We start from the raw sequence: 17,269 nt of genomic DNA, 5'->3' as shown, positions 1-17,269 counted from the left end.
TTATCTTTGTCACTTGTTAAAGCTGAATGACTTAGAGTAACTGGTCTCTCATTTCTTCCCCTGGAAAACAGGTCAGCAACTCAGCTTAGTGTCTCTGCCTAGTTGCATAGGCAAAAGGATTTGAAACGATTTTCCAGACGCCCCTTTGGTATTGCTGTCGTGGGGGAGGTGATGTTTTATTGGGGAGGTCCTTCCTGTGGGCCCCTTCTGCACAAGTGTGGCTATGGGACTCGGCTCCTACCTTCTGTTTTTCCTCTCTGTCTTGGGACCAGCGGTGTCTTAAATGGGGCCACCACAGTAGCCTGGGTCCCAGAGTGAGGGAAATGTGGAGCAGACCAGCTGCTAGGTAGTGTGCAAATGATAGATGCTAGATCCAAACCTTTGCTGTGAGCCACAGAGATCTGGGGGCCATTTGTTACCACAGCAGGATTCAGCTTTGCTGGCTGGTAGATGTTGTGTGTCAGGACACTCACTGCTGTGCTGAAGGAACATGGCTTGGGAGATACTGCTCTGTGAGACTATTGCTGCATTTAAGATGGGAGACATGTTCTTCCAAGGGGAGAAGAAATCCAGAGTATGGAATGTGGTATCACCACAGACCACACAGCTTCTTAGGTCAAATTTGAAGCCCAGTGATGGGATGGTGTGTATATGTAACAGATGTCACCTGTGCTGGATGAATGAGAGTATGCAGGTGTCAGGGTCACTGTGTGAATGTGGCTGTGGTATTGTCCTGTGTACCCCCAAACTGGGGTTGTAGTGCTTAGCCTGAGGCCCAGGACGGGGATCAGGAGTCAGTGAAAATTACAGTGAGGTGACTTTTTTTTTTTAAGATTTTATTTATTTATTTGAGAGAGAGAGAACAAGCAGGCAGAGGGAGAGGGAGAAGCACGCTCCCTGCTGAGCAAGGAGCCCGATGCGGGACTCGATCCCAGGACCCTGGGATCATGACCTGAGCTGAAGGCAGACACTCAGACTGGGCCACCCAGGCGCCTCAAGGTGACATTTCATTAACTGTGTTAGGTGTCCTACAAAATTGGGCTTGAAAATTGATGGGATTCTACAATATCATAGACTCCCACAGAAGAGAGATGATGATGAGGGTTATGTCCCAGAGCAGGCCTTCAGGTTGTCAGTGGCAAAGGCCAGTCAGGTGTGGACTGGTACTTCTGTGAAACACAAGCAGGTAGCAGCTGGGAGAGTCAGATGGTTTCTGAACATTCTGTGTGTTTGTGTGTGTGTGTGTGTGTGTGTGTGCGCGTGCGCGCGCTCACCTTGTCACAGATGTCAAAGACGTTCTGGACATCGTGCACAGGACGTTTTTAAAGTTTCCAAAATCATTTTCTTTTTGTTTGAAATCACTTCAGGCTTCTAGAAAAGCTGTAAAAATAAAAATAGAACAGAAAATTCCCATTTTCCCAGATTCCCCAAATATTAACGTTTACCACACCTGCTTTATCTCTCTCGTTTTTTTTCTGAAATTTTTTGAGAGTAAGCTGCATGCATGATGGATTTTTACTTCTAAAGTATTTCCACGTGTTTCCTAAAAACATTCTCTTCCATAACCACAGCCCAGGCACGAATGCCAATTAGCGTTGGTACAGTACTGTGGTCTAGCCCACTGACCTTGCTTAGACTTCAGCTGTCATTGTCCCTTCATTGGAAGAGGAAAACCAGACCTGTTTCCGGAATGGGGTCACAGTTGCATTGACCTCTCTTCTCATTTATCACCACCCTTCAGCCTTTCTTTGACTCCTGTAGCATTGACGTTTTTGAAGAGGACAGGCCAGTTCTTATGTAGGATGCCCCTCGATTTGGATTTGTTTGATGTTTTTCCTCCTGGTGAGATCGTGTTAGTTATTTTTAGCAAGAAGCCCAGAGGTGAGGTTGTGTGCACTCCACAGTGGGGACACTGCTGCCACTTTGAGCCATGGCGGGAGGGGGGGGCATCTGCAGGTCTCTGCCCTGCACCACTGCACTTACTCTGGTTCCTTCCAGAGTGGTCTCCTCATCTGCGAGGCACCAGACCGGGTTGGTGCTGTGTGGGTAGATCACTGAATTAGGTAAAATAACAAATTGTGAAGAGTTTTTAAAATTTCTGAAATACTCTTAAAAAACTTGAGTGATTCCAGAGTTAACCTAATAATGACTGATTTGCATCCAGATGTGTGTTTTGAGTAGGCAGAAATGGAGCACACTCGTGAGATTTTTCCAACTCAGGGACTGTGTCTGTCTCAGTGATCTGTGCCACAGCAGAGAAGGATGTCAAGAGGCTCTCTGCAAGTCTCATTATTTAGAGCTCTAGACTGAGGCCACTGGTGTGCAGATCTCACTTGTAAGAGTTCCCATTTCAGTCACCAAGTATAGGAGAGTGAGTACAGGGAGGGAGGGGTACGTGCAAGTCTGAATCCATGTTAAAATGGTTAACATTTGTTCAAGTAAAAGAAACTTAATTTTTTTAAGATTTTAATTATTTATTAGAGAGCACATGAGAGTGGGGAGGGTCAGAGGGAGAAGCAGACTCCCCGCCGAGCAGGGAGCCCGATGCGGGACTCGATCAGGGACTCCAGGATCATGACCTGAGCCGAAGGCAGTCGCTTAACCAACTGAGCCACCCAGGCGCCCAAGGAACTTAATTTTTTGTCGGGGTCCTTTGCATATGTTTGGAACCATCAACTGTTGTGTTGCTGTCAGTTTTGATTTGTGGTTCAAGATGTGAAACTTCTCAGTTCTCAGAGGTGCTCAGTACCCCCAGGCTGCTGTCCTGTGAGCCACACTTTTGGTCATTTTCACTGAGGGATTTGTGATTCTGCTATCTGACTAGCTCGTCTTACTATTCATTTTTTCATCTTTCCCTTTCCTCTATTATTTTGTCATAATTGTCAGGGTCTTATGAACAGATTCATATTCTTATATTGAGCTTCATTACAAAGCTTTCAGGATCAATTATATATAATTTTGTTTTTAAGAGAGTGAGTGTGCAAGCCAAGTGTGCGTGCATGAGGCAGGGGAGAGGGACAGAGAGCATCTTAAGCAGGCTGCACGCCCAGCCCAGCACAGAGCCTGATGCAGGACTTGATCCCGGGACCCTGAGATTATGACCTGAGCCAAAATCAAGAATCAGACGCTTAACCGACTGAGCCACCGAGGAGCCCCTCAATTAAAGTATTTTTAAAGAACACCTCATGTTAGGTATTGTGACAGTAGGTGTGAGACATGGGCGCTCACACCATTGCCACTGCAGGGAAGTGGATCAGGGTGCACAGACAGGATGGGCCTTCCAGCCCTGAAATTTGGGCCGCTTGGTGGTGGTATTGGGAAGGCAGAGGTCTGAGGGGGATCCCCTCACCTGGGTTTATCTTCGCTTTCATGCTACTGTAATGTTTGCCGCTCTTTTTGGTTTTGTGAGGCAACTAATCAAAATTATTCTGCTGTTTTTTAATTCTAGCTTAGGAAAGTCTAGTGGTGGTCATTCACCTACCCTGAAGGGGAGTGAGGATTTCATAGCTAATTGAACTCCATAGAGAACCTGAAAACAGTTGTAGTGTATTTTGCTTTGAACATAGCCTACATAGAAAAATCATTTATACCTGTAATGTGGGTACCAGTGTAATCACAACCCAGGTAAAGAAATAGGCCATTGTTAGCACAGAAGTATGGGAAACAGCCCTTGTCACATTATCAGCATTTTGCTAATTTTTTTTGTTTGTTTTTAAGATTTATCTATTCATTTGAGAGAAAGCGCATGTGAGCAGGGTGGGGGGCAGAGGGAGAGAGAATCTCAAGCAGACTCTGCTGGCACAGGGCACAGTGTGGGGCTCTATCCCATGAACCTGAGATCATGACCTGAGTGAAATTGAGGGTTGGACGCATAACTGGCTGAGCCACCCAGGTGCCCCCCCCCCCCGTTTTTTGTGTTTTTTTTTTTAAGATTTTATTTATTTGAGAGAGAGTGAGTGGGAGGGAGGAGGAGAGAGAATCTGAAGGAGACTCCACGCTGAGCGCAGAGCCCTGTGTGGGGCTCAGTCCCACGACCCCAAAGATCATGAGCTGAGTCGATATCTAAAGTCAGATGCTCAACTGACTGTACCACCTGGCGCCCCGCAGATGGTTTTTTCAAATAATAACTCCTCTCTCTTGAAGTGTACTATTTGTACAGAAAAGCATATGTATCATATAACATGTGTAACTTGATGAATTTTCACAAAAACTCACCCATGTAATCAGAACCCAGATTTAAAAATAAAAAGTTACCAGGATGTCTAGGTGGTTTTTAAGTATGTTTCATGGCTCATACACGTATGAGAAGAAGTTTCCTCTTAGATGAAAGCAGAAAGATTTCATCATTTTCACCTGTCAAGGGGGTGGGGTTGGTGGCAACAGTGCCCAGTGGTGGCCAGGACGGAAGTCTCACATGCTGTTGGTCAAAGGCTATCAGCAGGTGGCCTGACAGCGCCTTGCCTCAATTTAGACGCCCTGTGTGCACTTGGAGTTTGAGGTTCCTGACAGCAGCTGCGCCATGGAGACGGTCAGGACAGTGTCGATCACTACCTTTAATTGGAAGCCTTGGGACTCAGATACAAAGGAAGGAGGTCCTTGATGGGGCAGTATCCCGTCCCTAAGGCAGCACTCAGCTGTTTCTGTGTGCACGGATGCTGTGGGTGACACTCTGGGAGAAGTACAAGCTGAGGACCAGAGTGGAGGGTGTGGTCTTATTTTGTGTAAAGCAGAAATAAAGGCTGGGAGACATGTATGTGCCCCATGGGGGAGGGAAGAGCTCACTTTTCTGGAGTTCCCCTGTTGGAGCTGTGCACAGTGCTCTGTTGCTTCTGCACCACTCGGGGGGCGGCAGGTGTGTGTGCTGTTGCTCTGCGTGAGGCTGGCCTCCTGTAAGTTCTCAGGGTGGCAGTGGGACAGACAGCAGGGTGGACGATACTGTCTGTAGGAGAAGTAAGTGTTGACATCTTGAAGTGGGGCTGAAGGTAGTTTGTTTTTTCATCTTAACAAACATCTGAGCTTTTGCTAAATATTATCTGAATTAATCACCAGGACACTTTAAGAGGAGATGCTGCCATCTCTGTTTTATGGGTGAGAAAGCCACAGAGAGGTAACTGCTCTACCAGATGGAGGCCTGCGTGCTGGATGACGGAGCTTGTTCTAACAGCCTGGCCTTCATGGTGACGTGGGGGGGGAGGGGGTGATTTGTCTGAGGACAGGGGCTCAGGTACTATATATGGGAGAAAAAGGAAGAAAACTTACCTTCCATAGCTGTCATATATATTGTGCTAAAAGTTTAGTGGCCAGTGGGCTCCTAGTCACCTTCTCTAAGCCTAGAGTTGATTCAGATCTCATACCAGCAGTAAAGAGGCAGTTGCAAGGTGTTTAACTCTGGTCTTCTCGTTTGTTTTAGTCATGTGATCTTGTTTTAATATATGAAGCTGGGCATTTTTTAATTCCACAAGTGTAGACTGAGGGTCCGCTTCATATATACCAGGGATTCTTCTAAGCTCTGGGTTATAGCAGTGAACCCAGCAGGGAAGGGCTTTGCTCTCATGGAGATTGCATCCTACCGAGGATGACAAGCGATTGTGGCCATAGTGAAGGGCAGGTCGGTTAGGGAAGGCTCTTGGATAGGGGGGTGAGGTGTAGGAGGGCGCCTCCTGCAGCAAGTGAGAGCAGGAGGGGATGAGAGGCAGGGGACGTGGGGTCTGACTCAGTTGGGTAGGAGCCTCTGGGGAGTTGGAAGTGGAGGAAGGACAAGGGAGGGAAGGGGTAGTACCCAATGGCAGGAGGGAGGAGGCTGACTTTCCCTCTGGCCTTTTTTGTGTCTTTGAACACTGTAAGCAGATTTTTAGAAACTCAGCTGTAGCCACTGGGTGCAGACAGGCTAAGGCAGGAACCTTTGAGAAGGACTGGGCAGGGGAGACCAGTAGCAGGTGAGGGGCATGCCCAAGGCATCTATTCTGTGTGGTGGGACTGTCCATGCACTGCCCAGTGTCCCTGGGAGCTGAGAATCACCACACAGGAGCAGACTGGGGGTGGAGGGGGTGGTATGGTAACTAGTGGTTGAGGCTGTAAAGATATGGGTTTTCCCACTAATGTTTGCATGCATTGATGTTCTGGGGTGTCTTTGTGATTCTGTGACATGTTGTCACCTGTATAGGTTTGTCTTAATGGTATTATGATTGAGATGCAGATGACAGATCCAGCACACAGAGGACCCCTCCTTCCCCCAGCCCCTAGCCACCACTTATCTGTTCTCCAAGTCTGTGATTTTGTCATTTTGAAAGTGTTAGACCTAGGGGCATCTGTGTGGCTCCGTCAGTTAAGCATCTGCCTTGGTCTCAGGTCATGATCCAAGGGTCTTGGGATCAAGCCCCGTGTCGGGCTCTCTGCTCAGTGGAGAGCCTGCTTCTCCCTTTCCCTCTGCCCCCTCCCCCATTGTGTGCACTTGCTCTCGCTCTGTCTCAAATAAATAAATGAAATCTTAAGAAAGAAAAAGAAAGGCAGGAGGGAGGGAGGAAGGGAGGGAGGGAGGGAAGGAAAGGAAGGGAGGGTTACCTAAAAGGGATTAGGGAGGATAAAACTTCTGGGGGCTGGCTCTTTCACTCGGCACTGCACCCTGCGCAGTGGTTGCTGCACCAGTAGCTCATTCCGTTTTGTTGCTGAGTGGTGTTCCATGATGTGATGAACCACAGTTTTTACTTCCATTGGAGGACCTTGGAGTAGTTTCCCGTCTTTGACTGTTCCAAAGAAAGCTGCTGTGAGCATTCCTGTACAGGTTTCTGTGTGAATGTAAGTGTTTGTTTCTCCTGGCCCAGCTTGGTTCTCATCCTCTGATACACATGTGTGACTTCAGGAGAAACTGCCAGGCTGATTTCTCAGAAGGCTGCACTTTTTTACCTTCCTGCCAGCAGTGTAGGTCATCTTCACCGTTACTTGGTGTTGTCAGTCTGGTAAGTTTTACCTATTCCAGTATTGAGTGATATCTCGTGGCAGTTTTAATCTGCCTTGCCCTAATGGCTAGTAAGCTTGAACATCTCTTCATGCTTATTTGCCACCTATATATCTTTGGTGAAGTGTTTTTTGTTTTTGTGTTTGTTTTTTTACTTTTTGCCCATTTTCTAACTGGATTGTTTGTTTTCTTACTGTTACCTTTAGATAGACCTTTATAGTCTGGATATGAGTTCTTTGTTGATATGTGATTTGTAAAAATTTTCTCCTGGAAGGTGAACAAGGCAAAAAGATGGCCTGTCTTTTTAGTGTCTTAACAGGGCTTCTGGTAGAGCAGATGTTTTCAGTTCTAATGATGGGTATGTTCTGAGATGAGAGCTGATGGCTTAGCAGATAGGCTGGGTGAATCCTGTGTTTCTGGCCTGAGCAACTGGGTGATGCCATTCACTGCCAAGGGGAGCTCTGGGAAGGAGCTGGTGTGAGGTCTTATTAGAGATGCCCAGTGTGGGTACAGAGGGCAGCATCAGGAAGGTGGTGAGAGATTAGGTCCAGAGTGTAGGAAATGTGGATTTTGGAGTCGTTCGGGAGTGTGTAGAGGTGAAGGTCACAGGCCTGGCTGAGCTTGCCCAGGCAGTAAATGTGGACAGAGAAGCACAGACGCTGGAGTCTTGGTCTGGGGCATTAGACATGGAGATGTAAAGGAGAGTCCAGTATGGATTCAAAAGGAGCCCCAAGAGGTAGGAACAGGGAAGGGTGTGGGTGCTGGGTGCCAGGAAGGAGGCAGTCACTCAGGTTCTGCTCTGTCTAGTGAGACTGCAGGACTGACTGGTGTGCCTCATGAGGGAAGTAAAGAGGCAGGGAACCTGATGTCAGTGCATTCGAAGGAGGGAGTGTAGGGGGAGCAGACCAGGCAGCAAGTGTCAAAACCTTGCCAGATGGCATCCTTTCTAGCCTTTAACTAGAGCATTGGGAAGAATTACGTTGAAAATATCACCAGAAGTGGGAGGGACCTCTGCTCTCCATGCTGGATCTTTCCGTGGCAGGCGGAGCTGACCACCAAGACGGTGCCCTGCGATGGACATGTAGAGGTCAGCTGGTTGTTTGGCCATTTATATACACACAGATCAGGCGCTGTTTAACTGGATGTGTGATCAGGGAGAGACCAGGAGTCTGTGGAGCTATTTTTAAATTTAATTCTTTAAAGATGTTTGGGTTGCATTACTTTTTTTTTTTAAATAAATATACTTCAGTTATGTCAAGGAAGCTATATTAAAGGTAAACCAGAGTACTGAACTGTAAACCTTTTCCTCTGAAATTTAATATCTCTGGCTCTTGTTTGCTCAGTAAAAAAGGTGATAGGATTCTTCAAAAGGAATGATTTTTCTTTCTTAATTAAGAAACAGCCACAAAATTACATTGCTTTAATGACCCAGATAGACCTGTGTATTTATTTGCAAAGGAATAATGCAGATTAAGTCATGTTTGAGTCTTTTTTCTCCTTATATTTGGCTCGTCTAAAGAACGTATTTATTTACTAGTGTTTTAAAGTCATGAAATGCCTTTTTGTGGTTTCATTCATTAAGCGAATCGTAACACATGCAGGGAGCTTGAAGTGGGCTTCTCGGTGGCTTCTCCACACAAGATGAAGCTCCAGTGGCATTTGGGGACACTTGGGCTCTGTGTCCTGCTGCGGATGGGACGGGACACCCCATCCTCCAGTTTGGCAGACAGGTACTGACAGTTGGCTTTTCTCTTTCAGGTGCACGTTCAGGTTCCCAAGCACAAACATCAAGATCACGTTCACTGCCCTGTCCAGTGAGAAGAGAGAGAAGCAGGAGGCCCCCGAATCCCCGGTGAAACCTGTGCAGGCCCACATCTCGCCCCTGACCATCAACATTCCAGACACCATGGCCCACCTCATCAGTCCCCTTCCCTCCCCCACAGGAACCATCAGGTACAGCAGCTTGTGTGGTGGGTGGGCGTCACCATAGGGTCGGGTTGCGGGGGCGTGCCTGCTCAGCAGTCCATGACCACATCCCAGTTTCGTTCCTCACCTCCTGCCTTGGGACTTGCAGTAGCCGTCATAAGTCACAGTAACGGGCAGGAGCGCATAGCCGTGCCGCTCCCTTCCCAGGGTGGACACAGCGCAGAGAGGGAGGTGTGAGGGCGCTGCACATGCCATTCAGTTTTCAGACACCCTTTGCTCCCAGTTTCCTGCGTGTGAAACACAGTTCCCAAATGTTCTTGGCCTTCACTTATGGACTCTCTGTATTTGAGTGTAAGTTGAAGGGGCAGGTGATTACCATTTTGGTCTAAACTCTGAGATATGTTTTCATTTGTATGTTGAGTTTTTTTAGTTTGGTGCAATTTCCTTTTTTTTTTTTAAGATTTTATTTATTTATTGGACAGAAAGAGTGAGAGCACACAAGCAGGGGAAGCAGTAGAGGGAGAGGGAGAAGCAGGCTCCCCACTGAGCAGGGAGCTCGATGTGGGCCTCGATCCCAGGACCCTGAGATCATGACCTGAGCTGAAGGCAGGCGCTTAACCATCTGAGCCACCCAGGTGCCCCGAGTTGGCTGCAATTTCATGTAAATTCTGATGACTTGTACTTTGGATTGATGAGTTTGATCACAGTGAAGCGACAAACTTGTGTTTGTCATGTCTTAAGAGAGACTGGGTGCTTTACGGAGCAGAGGTGAGCGGCTTCGGGGCACGCTGTCGGTGCAGAAGCCAGAGTACAATGGTCAGGTTGTGCTGAGCTCTCAGAGGACAGTAGCTGAGGGTCAGGTCAAGAACAGCCACGGGATCGTGCTGACGTGTGTGCTTGGAGCAGGTGAGATTGCCGCGTGTGGTTGACGTGGAACTCTGCTGTGAGGCATCAGTCCGCTAGGTTCTCTTGGCTCTCACAGGAGGGGAGGAGTGACCTTGGCTGTGAGCGATGGAGATGGAGGTGCAGAGTGAACACCGTGCTGCTCTCTTGATCAGGCCCCTGCCGTCCAGCTCTGTTCAGGGCACGGCTGGGCAGCAGGGTGGGGTTTGTCTCGTCTGCCCAGGCTGACGCTGCGTGTGGCAGAGGCAGGGAGGGCACACGGAGAACTGGTGGCTCTGGCTTACGCCTTTCAGCTGAACACTTCTATTTCCTGTCTTAAAAACGAGCATCAGCAGTAGGCCTCCTGGGAGGCTGTGTGTGTTGGTTTATTTGTAAGTGGAGGGAGTGGTGAGTGGACTGGCTGTGCTCCTGCGGCCGCGGGCCTGCTGTCTTGCGTGGCAGCGGCCGGCGGCCCCTCCCTCCCCTGCCTCCTCCTGCGGCTCTCTGCTGGCTGCCCCACTTAGCTGCCTGTGTCTGCATGTGACTGGGGACCAAACAGCCACTGTGTCCGTGCAGAGGCAGCCGGCGGCAGCCGTGTGGCCAGATTATTGCTCAGCGCTGTGTGAAAGTACGCTGGTCACAGTGGAAGAGGAGCAAGCCCTGTGTCCCCCAGTGGGAGAGCGGCCCACAGTGGGTGCTGCAGCCATGGAGGCAGCACCCCAACTCACTAGACAAGTGGGCGTGGACACTCGGGGGGCGGGAGGGCGGGAGGGGAAACAGCTCCTGACCCACAGCCTCTCCTCACCTTCTGCTCTGTCTTCCTCTTACTTTCCTTGTCCGTCATCCGTCCTCACGCCCCGGTCCCTCACACTGTGGCCAGCGTTGAGTCATGTAGTGCCCTCACTGGGCAAGACAGCCATGTGGGAGCCTGGCTGTGGACAGCCTATGGTGGAGCCGACTTGACTTTTCCAGACCCGGCGTCCAGCCCCGTAGGGCCACTCACCTCCCCACGTCAGCACTTCTCACACATTAGCTCGTCTTCAAAACGGTGAAGTATAGGTTCCGCTCGGTCCTGCCGCTCCTCTCCCGGTACTTTGAGAGTGGTTCCTGGCCTGAAGTAAACACCCATCCAGTGAGTGCGTGCTCCTGGGGGAGCGGCTGGTACTGCTGTGGAGGGTGCCGGGCCAGGAGCGTGTCGCCCCCTCCCCTTGCCTCTTCTGCTCCACTCTCAGCTCAGATTTTTGGAGGTAACTCCTGTTTCTGAGGTATTTTTTCCAGAAATTTTCTATATATTTGCAACACTTGTCTTCCCCTCCCCCCCAAATACAGCTCCGATCTAACCGCACACACTGTTGTGTAACTTGATGGATTTCTTAAACTGTCTTGTCTCGGTGTCCTTCCGCTTCCGTGGCTCATTCTCTTTTTAAAATCTGGTCCTGGGGCACCTGGGTGGCTCAGTCGTTAAGCGTCTGCCTTCGGCTCAGGTCGTGATCCCAGGGTCCTGGGATCGAGCCCCGCATCGGGCTCCCTGCTCGGTGGGAAGCCTGCTTCTCCCTCTCCCACTCCCCCTGCTGGTGTTCCCTCTCACTGTCTCTCTCTGTCAAATAAATAAATAAAATCTTTAAAAAAAAAAAAAAAAGTCTGGTCCTGCATAGAAAAGGGAACAGGAGCTCAAATGTGCGGTTTGGGGAATTACCACAGATGAGTATTGGATGGCCTTCCGTTATCACCGAGATCAAGAAGCAGCACCCCAGCCCTGCCTGGTGAAAAAAAAGCACATGTGTTTAAAAATGGGTTTCTTGGGTGCTCGGCTGGCTCAGCCGATAGAATGCGCAACTCTTGATCTTGGGAATCGTGTGCTCTAGCCACATGTTGGCGGTAGAGTTTGCTTTAAAAATAAATAAATAAATAAATAAATAATCGGGAAAAGATAGGTTCCTGTTTCTGTGTTTGGGATGTCTTGTGTCCAACTGACCTGACACATCTGCTCCAGGGCCTGATGCCGCCTGGGTCCATGTCCACGGCCTCATCCCCTCTTTGTGTTGCCTGGGCTTGGCCTGGCCGCCTTCCTCTCTCTCCAGACTGTCCCTGACCTTTCTGGTGTAGCTGGAGGCCATGTCCCTTGGTGGGAAGGGAGTCGGCGGAGCGTGTGCTCTGTGTCCCTCTGCCAGGTTGGAGCCCTGGGGCCATCACTTTTGGTTCTGTGTCCTTGGTAAGTTCCAGAAGCATTCTGAGCCTTAGCTTCCTCACTGGTGAAACAGGTGGACCACCTCCCCCTTTGAGAGTTTGTTTTCTGATTATATAAAATAACACGTGGGAAGCAGATACCTGATTTCCATGTGTTTCCTGGAGTGATCCTAACCTTCACAGAGAACTGGTGAGGCCATGTTCCATAGGAAATTCTGATATGCTCCGATTTTGTACTTGAAATCAGAACGGGTCATGGAAGCACAGTGTGACATATGTTCTGTAACAGACTGATAGCAGTGACCTTTTCCCGTCCACAGTGCTGCAAACTCCTGCCCATCCAGCCCCCGGGGAGCAGGGTCTTCGGGGTACAAAATGGGCCGTGTGATACCAGCTGACCTCAATTTAATGGCCGACAACTCACAGCCAGAAAATGAAAAGGAAGCTTCTGGTGGAGACAGCCCAAAGGTAAATGTTTTATAGCCTTGAAACAGAACCCAGGGGCCATCACACAGCCAGCTATCCTCACTTCATTGTCTGCAGGTCTATGAACACCCCCACCAGGGCCTTTGAGAAGTGCACGTCAGAGTAGATGCATGGCTGGTTGTGGGGCCCCTCCCTATTGAGCATGTTCTTGGGGCGGGGGGGGTCTTGAATTCTTTTGGTCATTTAGCACTGGGTGCTCCCCATTGGCAGCTGTGGACCCAGGTGTTGAGAGCTGAGCCGGTGAAAGACAAGAGAAGCCTGTGGTCCTCACAAGGTGATGTGCACTGTGGCCCAGGAAACTGTTCCTGGGGTTTCGTCCTGCTGTCACAGATGCGGAAGGTTGTGTGTGCACTTTGTCTGAATGCACGTGTGCACAGAACACACATTTTTGAGATGGTTCACGCTGTAACCCTGCATGTTTTTATTCTTTGACCCAGGAATGCCCCTTCTAGGACTGTGTCTAAAGGAAATGGCAAAAATCTCAAACACAAGTTTATATAAAATAGAAAATTTAAAGCAGCCTAAATGCCCCATAAGAGAAGAATGATCAAGCAGGGGACTATCATGCAACATAGCTAACGATGTGGAAGTGTCCTTGGCATAATGCTGAGTGAAAAACATAAAGCAATGCATAGTATTATTTTAGTTACTTGTGTATGAAATGTGATGTATTTGCGCAGTAAAACACGGCACAGCCATGGGATGGATGCCCCGTAGCCGGCACTGCCTGTCTGCTGCAGCCAGGAGCCTTGTACACGAGGTGTGCTGGGCAGGGGAGGCAGGTACAGAGAGGCTCCCCTCTGTAGGATTCCACTTTGTCCATTTGCCTATCTAAAATCAGTCAGAACTAAATTGTATTTTTTCAGGATGCATTCTGAGATGATAAAACTTGTAATTAATCACAACAAGACTGTGATTACTGTAAAATGTCATGAATAATGGTAGAGGCTATGGGCTCAGGGGGCATATGGAAGCTTCTGGCATGTGGGCTGTCTCTTCTCTCTTGACCTAGTGTTGGTTGTACTGACATTCACTTTATAAAAATTTGTTTTCAGCTGATAAGGATGTATTATGGGCTTTCCTGCCCATGTTGCATTTTTCAGTAAAAAAAAGTTTTGGGGAACATATAGAAGAAAGGTAACAAGGAAACGCACTGAATGGCAGAAGCGCAGTGAAGAAGGCTTCGTGTTCTCTCCCTGGTCCCTGGGGTGGTCTCCAGTGGTGCCAGTCTGCCTGGCCCTTCCGTGTAACTCAGAGTGTGTCCACTCAGCATAGATGGGGCAGAGCCCAGTGTAAGTGCTCAGGAAATACTAGCTGTTTAAAAGTGGGGTGCTGCGGTTGTAGATGATTCCGTCTTTCTGTGTGGAACATGTCCCCACCGCTGGCCGTCAGGACGGAGCACGGCCTGGGCAGCTGAAGCCCGTGTTCCTCTCCTTAGCAGGTCTGTCCTCCTGCCTTGTCTGTCCGTCAGTCCTCTGCTTGTCTCTTCTTTTACTCCCCTTGTGTTTATCCCTAAGCAGTGTCTAAATTGCTCATTTTTAAACCTCATGTAACAAGTATCATCTTGAATATATTCTTTTGCAGCTTCCTGTTTGCATTCACTATTATGCTTCGTGGTTCATTTAAGTTGATTGGTACATTCTCCAGTTCACAACCAGGGGTGGACCCTCTCCCCAGTGGGCTTATTCACGTGTATGTGGGGTTCTCAGCTGTTACAGTGACAAGGAGCCACTTGTGGCCTGGAGTGCGCTGGAAGCAGGGATGTCCATGTTCTGCGGTGCGCACAGCAGCCCTGCACACTGGAACAGCGCCCACCCGAGTGCCTGAGACCCCAGGGTTGAAGCCCGACGTCTGGCATATGGTGCTTCCCTCTGTGGGGTTTCCTAATGTGAGGAGCTTCTCAGTTGATGGGATGGGGCAGTTCTGAGTGGCTGTCACTTTGGCCCTCGTGTGTGTGAGGACCCACCAGGGCCTGGGAGGGAGTCTCCTCCCCTCACCATCCTGACTCTTCACTCGATTGCTAGATCGATGTGACGTGCCTCTGGCCATGATTTAACATGTGTTGCCCTGGATTCTACGGAGGTCAAGTAGCTTTTTTCTTTTCCTTCTGTTTTTCATATTTGTCGTGTGGAGTTTCTCCTTATGTGGTTTTAATATTCGTTTTTACACTGCTTGTGCATTTTTCCATTTGCTTCCTATAAACTTTCCAAATGCTTTTCAATCAGATTATATTATTTTCATAGTAAGGAATACTAAGCATTTCAGAGGAACACTTAAAAATACCAACAATCCTGAATTTTAGTGAACTTAGTAAAAATTTTGATAACTTCAATAATCTCTTTTTTTTTAACTTAAATACAGGATGATTCAAAGCCTCCTTATTCCTATGCACAATTAATCGTACAAGCAATTACGATGGCTCCTGATAAGCAGCTTACTCTAAATGGAATTTATACTCACATCACTAAAAATTATCCATACTACAGGACAGCGGACAAGGGCTGGCAGGTAAATCTGTTTCGGTTTGTTATGAAATGTTGCTGTGATATGTCAGTAGGTGCTGATTGACAACTGAGAGAACACTTAAGCTGCTTCCCGTACCTTGGGCACAGGGCAAAGGTAGAGGGAGACCCTTCTTTGCTAAGGGAGGAGGAAGTGTCGTAGGCCACCGTCCCTACGCTCTGACCTCCGCGCAGAGCAGAAGGAGGAACAGTGGCTCTAGAAGCAGACCTCAGCCTGTGGTTTTTATGGTCACTGTCCCCACGGATGGGAAAGGCATGGATTATTTGAAAGGTTTCCCTTCAACCATTGCAATTAACTCCCTGTGTCTGAAGTAAAGTTAAAAACCCAGCCCTTCACTTAGGCTTTCTTCTGTCTTCCTTATCTGCATCTGCTGGTGTACCTAGCTTCTTGAAGTCTACACAGATGGTTTTCCGACTGTTTTATCAAGGAACCCTTTCTTCAAAAGACCTTCTCCCATTGGGCCATACAGGAACACAGATAAATGTGGTGCTGCCCTGCGTAAATTAGGGAGCCCTCCTGCTTGTGCACCTGTGCTTTCAGATCATTCCTGGGCTGTCTGGAACCTGGTCCTTCTCAGAGGACTCTTTGAAAAATCAGTGCATATTTCCTTGTTCAGCTTTTTAATTTAGTTTAGTTTTTAAACTTTGTAGTTTTTTTCTTCTTCTGTGTGTCTGTGTTCTGTGTGTCTGCTTACTGGATGTTTAGTAGGACCTCTCTAATTCAGGCAATATGGGAAGGGCAAATCTGAAATACAGAATATTAAAAACATAATAAAAGAAGAAACATAGGTTTGCAGTTCTTGAATTCATTAAGTCATAAGGAATGGCAACAGTCTTCCTTTCAGGCTTAGTGAGTAAATGATCCTCTGAGAAATGTGTTTGCTGAACCATAACCATAACCTAGTGATGGGGGTGGGGGGAACCTTTTTCTGTTTAATGAGGGGCAAAAACTTTCTTCTTCCTCCTGTAGACATGTAAACATGTTATAATAAAAATAGTCCATCAGCCAAATCCTGAACATTGCCTTTGTAAGGGGTCTTTAGTCATGTAAGGGACTTTGATTGTGGAAGGTACAAAGTAAGACCCATCCTCCCCTCCCGGCCTGGGGCATCTGCACCCTGCTTGCCTCCCTGTGCACGGCTAGGTGGCATTTCTTAGTTGGCAGTGAGGAAAATGCTGGATTTGGAGAACACTTTGATATCCAGCTACCTGGCAGGTCTCTCAGCACATTGGACAAGAAATCCCTGTGATACTGACCATATTTTAATCTAGAACAGTGAGGTTGTGCTTCAGAGAAAATGTAAAACAGAGGAAGCAGAACCAGATGATAATCTGTGTCCATGTCTGGTGATTGTACCTGGAACAAAGCTCCTATGTGTGGGCAGGTGAGGTTTCAGAATGCCCTGTCAGGAGTGTGGTAGGGTTTCGTAAGCACATTATGTGCAGAATTCTGGTGATTGGAAACAGCAGTTAGCTGGGCTTAATAGGAGTGAGTATTTCTGAAAAGCCTGGCCAGGCTTTGAATGATCTCTTTCCCTGTGTTTCCTTAACATCCACTTATGCGAGAACTGCCTCCAAGCATCATGTGGTTTTCTGGCCGAGGGGCAAGGGCCAGCTCTCAGGGGTGGCCGCCTCCTGGCTTCAGTCTTGTGGGGAGTTAGTCGGGTCAGGTGCAGTCCCCACGTGCACTGATTGCTCCTGGCCACTGGAGGTGACTTCGTAGCATGCTGAGAGCAGAGAACAGACATAACTGCTGCAAGGCAGGCACCCTCTCTGTTCAATTGTCATTAATGTTTTTATTGAAACATCTTTTCTGTCTAGATCAAGGTCCATAAGGGTGACTCTGCGCCTCTTGCCCATGTCAGGCTGCTCCTGAGACATTTCATACTTCCTGGCTCCAGCATTTTAGCAGGAAAAGGATTTCCTGCTGCACGCCTCCCTTTAATTTATGGACATGCACTCAATTTCTTTCTGTCCTCAGAGGTCCTTGGCTGTCCCCAGTACTGACCCACATGTGTCCTTTTTCTGTCAGAATTCTCTGAGGTGCCCTTCCCAAAGAGACCATGCTTAAAGTCTTTGTATGTATGGAGACCTTATTCCCATTTCCTCACTCTTGGCTTAAAACAAAAAAAGCCTTTTCGTTTTGCAGCCTTGTTTCATAAAAGAGCCCGATCTGTTTTCTTTGCTAGGATTTTCTTTGCATAGAGAGTAGGGGGAAGACTGTCACCTCAAACAGCCCATTTTTAAAATGTGGGTTTCCAGGGGTTCCTGGATGGCTCAGTTGTTTAAGCGTCCAACTCTTGATTGATTT

The 17,269-nt window shown here is 48.2% G+C and overlaps 1 protein-coding gene across 1 annotated transcript in view; it reads left to right on the top strand.

Moving 5' to 3' along the window:
• The window catches only part of FOXK2 (forkhead box K2), a 65,836-nt gene that overhangs the window by 31,963 nt on the left and 16,604 nt on the right, over nt 1–17,269 (top strand). Inside the window, exons 2-4 of the mRNA XM_088028080.1 lie at nt 8,714–8,908; nt 12,271–12,418; nt 14,798–14,944. Coding sequence (XP_087884206.1) covers nt 8,714–8,908; nt 12,271–12,418; nt 14,798–14,944 — 490 coding nt within the window. The remainder of the gene's footprint in view (nt 1–8,713; nt 8,909–12,270; nt 12,419–14,797; nt 14,945–17,269) is intronic.

Source organism: Eumetopias jubatus, unplaced genomic scaffold, assembly GCF_037043125.1.
Source record: "Eumetopias jubatus isolate StellerSeaLion01/CBP00866 unplaced genomic scaffold, mEumJub1_p1.0 scaffold_10, whole genome shotgun sequence".
Classification (NCBI taxonomy): domain Eukaryota; kingdom Metazoa; phylum Chordata; class Mammalia; order Carnivora; family Otariidae; genus Eumetopias; species Eumetopias jubatus.
The sequence above is the reverse complement of the archived record's forward strand: the minus strand, read 5'-3'. Positions and strand labels throughout refer to the sequence as shown.